At 32.1% G+C, this 8,614-nt stretch overlaps 1 protein-coding gene across 1 annotated transcript; it reads left to right on the forward strand.

Moving 5' to 3' along the window:
* LOC149945250 (nose resistant to fluoxetine protein 6-like) lies at positions 1-7,033 on the forward strand. The gene is made up of 10 exons (XM_090175670.1): positions 1-118; positions 186-279; positions 1,321-1,410; positions 1,480-1,645; positions 2,727-2,806; positions 2,877-2,999; positions 4,302-4,422; positions 5,683-5,869; positions 6,247-6,389; positions 6,470-7,033. Exons 1-10 carry the CDS (start codon positions 7-9, stop codon positions 6,668-6,670), a joined length of 1,317 nt encoding a protein of 438 aa, XP_090031796.1. The 5' UTR covers positions 1-6; the 3' UTR covers positions 6,671-7,033.
* Positions 7,034-8,614: the final 1,581 nt, after the last annotated feature.

Here is an 8,614-nt window from a genome sequence, read left to right on the forward strand (position 1 = left end):
CTGAAGATGAGACCCACAGAGAGGATGTCATTGGATAGCATGAGGGGAATGAAATATTTATCGGTAGCTTGGATCGTTCTGGGTCACACGTACCTCTTGTATGTCAAAAGTCAATCACGTACGTTGCAAATCTCCAACCGCAGAATTTCCTAAAATTTATAACGATATTAACTACTTACTTTTAGGGGAAGCTATTCAAGGACAATTTATCATAGAGGATTTCTTGTCCCATTCCGTTTCCAGCAGCATGCTTGCACTCGAAACTTTCATGTTTATCAAGTAATAATTTTTTTTATGATAGATTTTCTTTCAAAAGGTTTTGTTTAACAATTTTCATAGATTAAAGCAATTTAGTATAAGATATCTTTTATACTTGACTAAAAAGTCTATAATTATAGTAATAATTAGCTTGGCTAATACCAAGGCACCACCTTAGACCCAAGTTATTGAGTGACGTTTAATTGCTTTAAATCAGGCTACAATGCGTTGGAGCAAGCCCTTCATTCCACGCGAGCCAACAGCTCCCTTCACTTTCTATAACCGTTCACCTTTAATCTTCTATAGTATGACTAAAGTAGTAGCTTTGTTTTAGAATATGTTTTTTTAATTTTCCAAAAATAGATTTTTGTTAACATATTATTTAAAAATATGGACCACCGGTAAAAGCCGTTGATTCTCTCGGGAAAGCAGCAAGGATTTTTTTCAGAAAAAGTGCTGTTATATGTTTTGCTGAAGAAACGAAAATATTTCAGAAAGCGAAGGGGTATTTTTCAGATAGTAATAAATAGTATAGTTAATATATAATTTAGCAACATTTTATTTTTCGTCTATATAAAGTGGACCCACAATTGAAGAACAGGGGGCCCACAATTGAAGAACAGGGGGCCCACAATTGAAGAAAAGGGACGCCAGAATTGAGGTACAGGGGGCCAGAATTGAAGAACAGGGGGGCTAGAATTGAGGAACATGGGGCCCACAACTGAGGAGCAGGGGGCCCACAATTAAGAAACATTTCCTGGCGTCGTGCCTGATACAGCGCCGAGTACGGAAACAGGTATAACTGATGTGCTTTTAAATAAAGTGCCCATTAAGGATAGTTACGGAGTTTTGGTGGACAAACGTGATTTATTACTAGTCTGAAGCTCTTTGACGAAGCTTCGCTTACTCAAAGAATACTATAATTTTTTCTTTTATAAGATTATCTCCGAAAATTTTAAATGTAAAAGAATTCGGTTGAATAGGATTCTATCCGTCGAAATAATCACGTATTTATTTCCAAATATATCTTAACACGTAATAAAATTAATTATTTTTCTTTAGTGCGGTTTTACTTGCGTATACAATGGTGAGAAATTACGACGTCGATAAAGTTTTCCAACCATTTTGCCATTTGATTGGACGCGCCATCAGGTATACACGCGATAATTGTTGCCCAATTAAAATTATTCTAATTTAGTTTCGATATGCTTTCTTTTGCAGACTGATTCCAAGCATTTTGCTCATGAGTGGGATTATCATTTTGGTTCCTTTGATGGGTTCGGGACCGGAGTATCGGGGAGCCATGAAGCATCATTCTCAAATGTGCAGAGAAAAGTGGTGGACAAACATCGCCTTCATTTCTAATTTCGTCAAATACGACGAAATGGTATATTATCAATACTAATTTACAATTATTTAGTCCAGAGAAAGAAACAATTTAAAATGATGGTGCTACTTTTATTTATTTATTTCTTTCTTTATTTATTTCTTTATTTCACAATTACATTTCTTTTATTTCTTTATTCACAATTTCATTTCTTTTATTTCTTTATTTCACAATTTCATTTCTTTTATTTCTTTATTCACAATTTCATTTCTTTTATTTCTTTATTTCACAATTTCATTTCTTTTATTTCTTTATTTCACAATTTCATTTCTTTTAATTCTTTATTTCACAATTTCATTTCTTTTATTTCTTTATTCACAATTTCATTTCTTTTATTTCTTTATTTCACAATTTCATTTCATTTCTTTTATTTCTTTATTCACAATTTAATTTCTTTTATTTCTTTATTTCACAATTTCATTTCTTTTATTTCTTTATTTCACAATTTCATTTCTTTTAAATTTTTATTTCACAATTGCATTTCTTTTATTTCTTTATTTCACAATTGCATTTCTTTTATTTCTTTATTTCACAATTTCATTTCTTTCATTTCTTTCATTTCTTTATTTTACAATTTCATTTCTTTTATTTCTTTATTTCACAATTTTATTTCGTTATTTTATTTCTGTATTGCATAATTTCATTTTTTTCTCAATATCACAATTTTATTTCGTTATTTTATTTCTGTATTGCATAATTTCATTTTTTTCTCAATATCACTTATTTATTTCATTTTTATCTCATTATCACTTATTTATTTCATTTTTATCTCAATATCACTTATTTATTTCATTTTTATCTCAATATCACTTCTTTATTTCATTTTTATCTCAATATCACTTCTTTATTTCATTTTTATCTCAATATCACTTCTTTATTTCATTTTTATCTCGATATCAGTTTTTGATTTCTTATAAGAAATCAAAAACTGATATTGAGATAAAAATGAAGCAAGAAATAAAATTAAAATAAAGAAAAATAATTATAATTATTTTTCTTTATTTTAATTTTATTTCTTGCTTATTAATTTAATTTTTTCGGTGTTTTTATTTCATTTTCTAATTTTATTTTATTAAAACAGTGTTTAGCTAATTCCTGGTATTACTCTGCGGATTTCCAATGTTTAGTGGTGGCACTGTGTTATCTCTTCATTCTTTTCAAGTATGAAATGTTTCTGTTCATTCGAATTATTTTATACTCTCGTACTAAAACTGAATTTTATAAAATATAGGATAAAAATTGTTGGCCGATTCTTTTTGGCTTTTATGGCTATCTTCGGCATATTTTCTACCGGAGCCATCACATACTTCTTTCAATTTCCTCCAGCTTTCTTGGTCCTTCTCGTTGACGATAAGTGAGTACCACTTTACATGTAGAGTAATGCTGTTTTTGGTATCAGTTGGCCTCATTTCTTGCAATTTAGGTATGTAAATAGAGAAGCATCATATCCTTTTTTATTAATCAAGATATTTTTATATTATTTAGGATTTTAAGTATTTGACAATGTTTTAGTGAGTTTCTTAAGATCTCAAATCTTTAAAATATTTAAATGGCGTGAAACTATTACAATGAGATTTTAAGGTTTCTAAAATAATATTTAACAGGTGGTAATTTTCCCTTTAAATAAAAGACTTATTTAAAGAATGGTATTAATAAACTTACCTCGACTTCTTATTTTCCACAAATTTCCATAAATAAGTAGGATCAAGAATGTATTTATTTAGGGAGTTGATTTACGGGCATCATAATAGGTAATTGCCGTCTTGCATTTTCAAGATTTGAAAACTTAAAAACAAAAGATACACAAAATTTGACTTTTGTAAATTCAATCGATTTTGTAGTTAGGTTTTAATACGCCACTGTATTAATATGTATTATTAATTAATATTAATATATTATATTAATTTCCAGATTAATTAATTTCCTTTTTTTTCCTTTTCGACAAATCCCAAATAAAATCTGCGCTCCCAAAATTGTCAAAGATAGCGCCATAATAAATATATATTAATAATATAATATATTAATATTAATATTAATATATTATATTATTAATATGTATTTATTATGGCGCTATCTTTGAAAATTTGGGGAGCGCAGATTTTATTTCGGATTTGTCGAAAAGGAAAAAATAAGAAATTACGTACAATCGATTTATCTTTTCTGTAAGTAGATATCATGTTTATCACTACGCCCACGCAGATCATTTTTCTGAAGTGATTTATTGTGTAAGATTTACTCGAAAATCGTTTTTAGACAATCATTATCAATTTGTTGAAAATGATACTAGAGGTTTTAATTTTTTTATAATTTTAAAAATGTATCTACTTATTCATATCTTATTATTATACATATAGCATACGTCTAACGAGGGTAGTATAAATAAAGGCTATAGCAATATACTTACGCAGGCTCAAAGCCGTTTCCAAAGGTCACTAATTTCCCTAAAATTGCAAATGCATACACCACACCTCTGGTAAACATTTCCCACTCTTAAATTATTTAAGGAGTAGAATGTAGAAATAAACTGCGTAAGGAATTTTATGTGTTTATTAAACATATTTTCCTGATGTTTTTAATTAATTTTGAAAAATAAGCGTGTGAAGGTACACGTTTCAAGCGAATAACATGATAACATGAGATTTCTCGTCTCACTTAGGTACTTCACGGAATACGTCAATGGTGTGTACTTTCTCCCGAATGTGCATTTGGGAGTGTACGCCGCTGGCCTGCTCGTCGGCACTTTCCTGGCCAGAAATCCCAATGTCAAACTATCTCCGGTATGATTAATATTCGTACGCTTATTGAGTGGGTTTTGGATGAGAAAACATGTTGTTTCCTAATCTCTGCACCATTATAGCTGTTGTAGTTTTATGAAGAAAGCTTTCATCAAAGTTTCGAAACAAGACGAGACGCTTAAAAATGAGCATTAATAGTTGTATTGTCGGTGAAGGATCGTTGTTAACGCCCATTAATAGTTAGTGTAGTAACCAGAATGAATTTATTTATACTTACTGAGAATGACTAGGTTGAGAAGACACGCGGCCATTAGGGCGAAATGTTTCCTATCACAAGAGGGAGGAAAGGATAAACAACACCGTCGTGTGATTCAATCGCGTTAGAAGACGTCAGGCTTAGGTAACCAGTGGGATGACGGTCTAGTTTGATTGCAAAATAAAAAACTATTCGAGCATGGATGGAATGGGTAGCAACGCCAGCAATTGACAAAGTCATTCACCCTAAGTTTAAATAAATTCATTATGTGAAGCACTAGGCCCGGACTGGCCATAGGGCAGATCGGGCAAATGCCCGATGTGGCGGTCTGGTTTTTGTGGCTGATGTCTCTAAAATACCCGGGCCGGTTTCAGGTTCCAGTCCGGGCCTACGTGGCATAGTATTAAACTAATTCCCTCACTGATTAAAAGTAACTGTATAGTGGCATCACAGATTAAACTTCATAATAGCATACATAACATAAAAAAGTATGACACTATTTATTGTTTCAATGCTAATAATTTAATCAAACTGGTTTTCGATACTTTCTCTCTCGCCCAACTCTGACTTGGGACTCTCAACAAAGCTGAGTATTCCCCCTTAAAACAATTCTCGAGAAATCTTAGGAAATTTTTTAACTATGGAATTTTTTAAGGAATTCCCTTGGGAAATAGGGGGTAAATTGGCCCCTTTTTCCCAAGAACGTTCGGGTGAGTTTCTTAAGAAATGTTTAAAATAAGTTCTTAAGAAATCCTAAAGAATGTATTTTTTCTAAAAACATAAATTCTAAAGAATACCATAAAATTCCCTTAACATTTCCCAGAGAATTCCCTAAATATTTTCCAAGAATTCCCTAAACATTTTTCAAAGAATTCACTAAACATTTCATCGTCATTGGTTGCAATGTATTTCGCCTCGGCTAATTTATACACTATGGGCCTCTGTGCTGAGAACTAAGCTTTGATTGGGTAATAGCTCCCTTGGTTATAGTTTTTCTTAATTGGTATGCCTATGGTTATGTTACTTTACATATTTTTTCTTCCCAGAAAGTTCAAGTTTTCGGCTGGCTAGTGGCCACTTCGACTGCTCTGGTCTCTGTGTACGGTCTGTATCCGTGGAACAGCGGCGTCCTTTACAACGCCACGGAAGCTACAACGTTTGCCGCTACGCAAAGAACTCTTTTCGCCGTTTCTTTAGCCTGGATTGTTTTGGTGTGCTATTCCGGATCTGGAGGTAAGATACCGTTCCAATTTTGCTTCAAATTCCAAAGCGTGACTAAAAATTTAGAGCAAAATTAAAAATGATGTTATTTATTATAAGATAACAATAGAATCACAAATAGAAAAATTTACTTTAATGTCCTTATTCTACTTGGTCTTTTTTTATTAAAAAATTTAGTACTCTTAATTTTTTCGAAAGATAACTAGCGCAGTTTAAATTGATTTTTAAAGTAAATTAGAAGTCATGTTTCGAAGAAAAAGCACCCATTGAAAACTGTTTTGATTCAAGGCTGACATATGATTTAGTTTTTAATATAGATGAATGCCAATATCTTAAAATTATTATTTTGTATTTTTGTTATTGAGTGCCATTTTATATTTTACTTTTAGGAATCGTAAATTACATTTTATCGTGGCCTGTATTTCAACCCTTAATGAGGCTTTCCAATCTAATATACCTGTTTCATACGCTGCTGATAATTTACACGACTAACATGAATCAAGGATCTGTTGATTTCAACCATTTCACGAAGGTTAGCTCATTTCATGATTCATAAATTTTATTACCTTCTTTATCAAAAACATTGAGATTAATTAATTTACTTTTTTGCAGATTTTCCAGTTTACTGGCATTTTCGTAACCAGCCATGTGGTAGCGTTTTTCTTAAGAATGACGTTTGAGTCCCCGCTAATTCGTATGCAGAATCTAGTTTTTAGCAGCTTTTTCAATAAAAGATGCGAAAGAACAAGGCCTCAAACGCTGACGGAGCATAGTGATGAGAAAAGAGTGTCCACTACCTCCAGTTATATATGAATGTTTCTGGCCATAGTTATTCGTCATTTTCATATAGCGTAAAAATCAACATCACTTAACCGTGTCATATTTGTAAATTTAGATTTAGAGCAGAGGTGCCCAAATGGACTATCGTTAGGAAATGACGATCTCGACAATTAAAATGTTGAGATCGACCGTCAAAATATTTTTATTGAAAATGTACTAAAATCTTGGGCGAATTGACTAACTCTTTCATAGGCGACGCTGTATCATTAGAGTTCTTGCTACCCCTACGCCACGACCAGCAATAAGAGGTTTCACTTTCCTTAAAATGAATCAGAAAGAAAAACGTCTCACTTAAATATATTTTTCTTCGACATCTAAATGTTTCCGTCGCAGGCTGCCGTCATTAACCAGCGACAAAGCTTATGCATTTGATATTATCCACTCACAATATCACGTTCATGTTTAACCGAAATAAACCTATAAATACTAGTTGAAACTTTATGCAAACATACTGATAAGAAAAAGTGCACTAAAATATTTTGTTTACAAACATAAATTAAAACTAATTTAGGTTGCATTTTTTAATGTATCGCTTATTATTTCTGCATGAGCCGTAAAAACACCGAATAGCACGCATTGCCCTGTTGCCAAGGCTATCTTATCTGGAGGGAAGACTACCGAAAACCAAAACGTAAAATTTAGCTAGACAACGGCGGTACAAGAGAGCACCAAGTCCGCTGGAATAATCTAGGAACCAATAGATAGCTTGAATAAATCGTTTTATAGTGAATGGCTGTGGAAAAGGGGGAATTTGGAACCGTGGTGCCTTTTTCTCCGTTTGGTGGTATTAATAAGTGGACTCTCTGTTAGTGCCATCTAGGAGCAACAGACACAAGGAGAACGCAGCTAGCCTTTAAACACGCTAACGCAGTGTTGTGTACAAATTTCATAGGACGAGCCTTTACGCTGAACGTTTTACGGGCGGGGGAGGAGACAATATCCAAATTTTCCCCTTCCAACGGCAGCAGGCGCTAAAGCGTCTAACCAATGAAAATGCACGACTTCTGACGGGTTGCGTTCTCCTTGTGTGGGGTGCTGTGTTTGTTGCTCCTAGGTGCCATGTTCATTAGTTAATTCGCCCAATCTTATAATAAAAACAAATGCTACAAATAGAATGATATCGAACTTCAAATTTTAAACTCTAAAATATACTAAAATCATAGAATAAAAATAAATATTATTAATAGGAGTATATAGGACTTTTGGACCATCAAAATAATGATCTATTAAATATTAAATTTGGGCACACCTTTTTTTGATAGTAAACCTATCCTTCTTTACTTTTGTATCAGATAAAATGTTGTAAATCCACAGTACGGTAACCTCTCCAAACGTAGTCGCAACCCAAAATGTTAGACGTTTGTTTTAAAAGTCAAAGAACTTTTTAAGATGAATGTCCCAGTGCCATCTGTCAAAATTTAGCTCATTAGGTTAACATAAAAAACACGATGACACATTTGTGGGATAGGTTTATATTTGATTCCATATTTTTTGTACATACGAATATTAAAGTTATTTTTTAAATAAAGAGTTATCAAAAATTCATTCAGTCAGCGTGAGGGACTAAATTTGAAATACCAAATACCAGCTTATAATTAGATCTAGCCATAGCTTTGAGGGCATTAGTAGGACGAAACCTCATTAGGTGTAACGCAATACTACTTTCATGATTTTTCGTGAACTAGATTTATAATTTTCTGTTGATAAATTTTTAAGAAAGATAAAGATATGATTCAAAAGTGCTGCGTGCTTTTTCTAAACGTTAAGATTAAAATATTAATATTTAATAAACTTATTTGAAAGCTAATAATTTTCGTTCAGTTAAAAGAAAATTAAAAATCACTGTTGCACAGATTATAGCATTTATTGTAAGGCGTTTAAAATAAATGATTTAAACTGTGCGACTGTAGTTTTTCA

Source organism: Leiobunum rupestre, chromosome 5, assembly GCF_980474605.1.
Source record: "Leiobunum rupestre chromosome 5, qqLeiRupe1.1.hap1, whole genome shotgun sequence".
NCBI classification, from domain to species: domain Eukaryota; kingdom Metazoa; phylum Arthropoda; class Arachnida; order Opiliones; family Sclerosomatidae; genus Leiobunum; species Leiobunum rupestre.

What these genes read in the sequence shown, in the direction of transcription:
- LOC149945250 (XM_090175670.1), top strand. Translation starts at nt 7, where the DNA reads ATGAGACCCACAGAGAGGATGTCATTGGATAGCATGAGGGGAATGAAA. An exon ending in GTCCTTCTCGTTGACGATAA is followed by an intron (nt 3,000 to 4,301) that starts GTGAGTACCACT and finishes CGTCTCACTTAG; the next exon opens with GTACTTCACGGAATACGTCA. An exon ending in CCAATGTCAAACTATCTCCG is followed by an intron (nt 4,423 to 5,682) that starts GTATGATTAATA and finishes TTTTCTTCCCAG; the next exon opens with AAAGTTCAAGTTTTCGGCTG.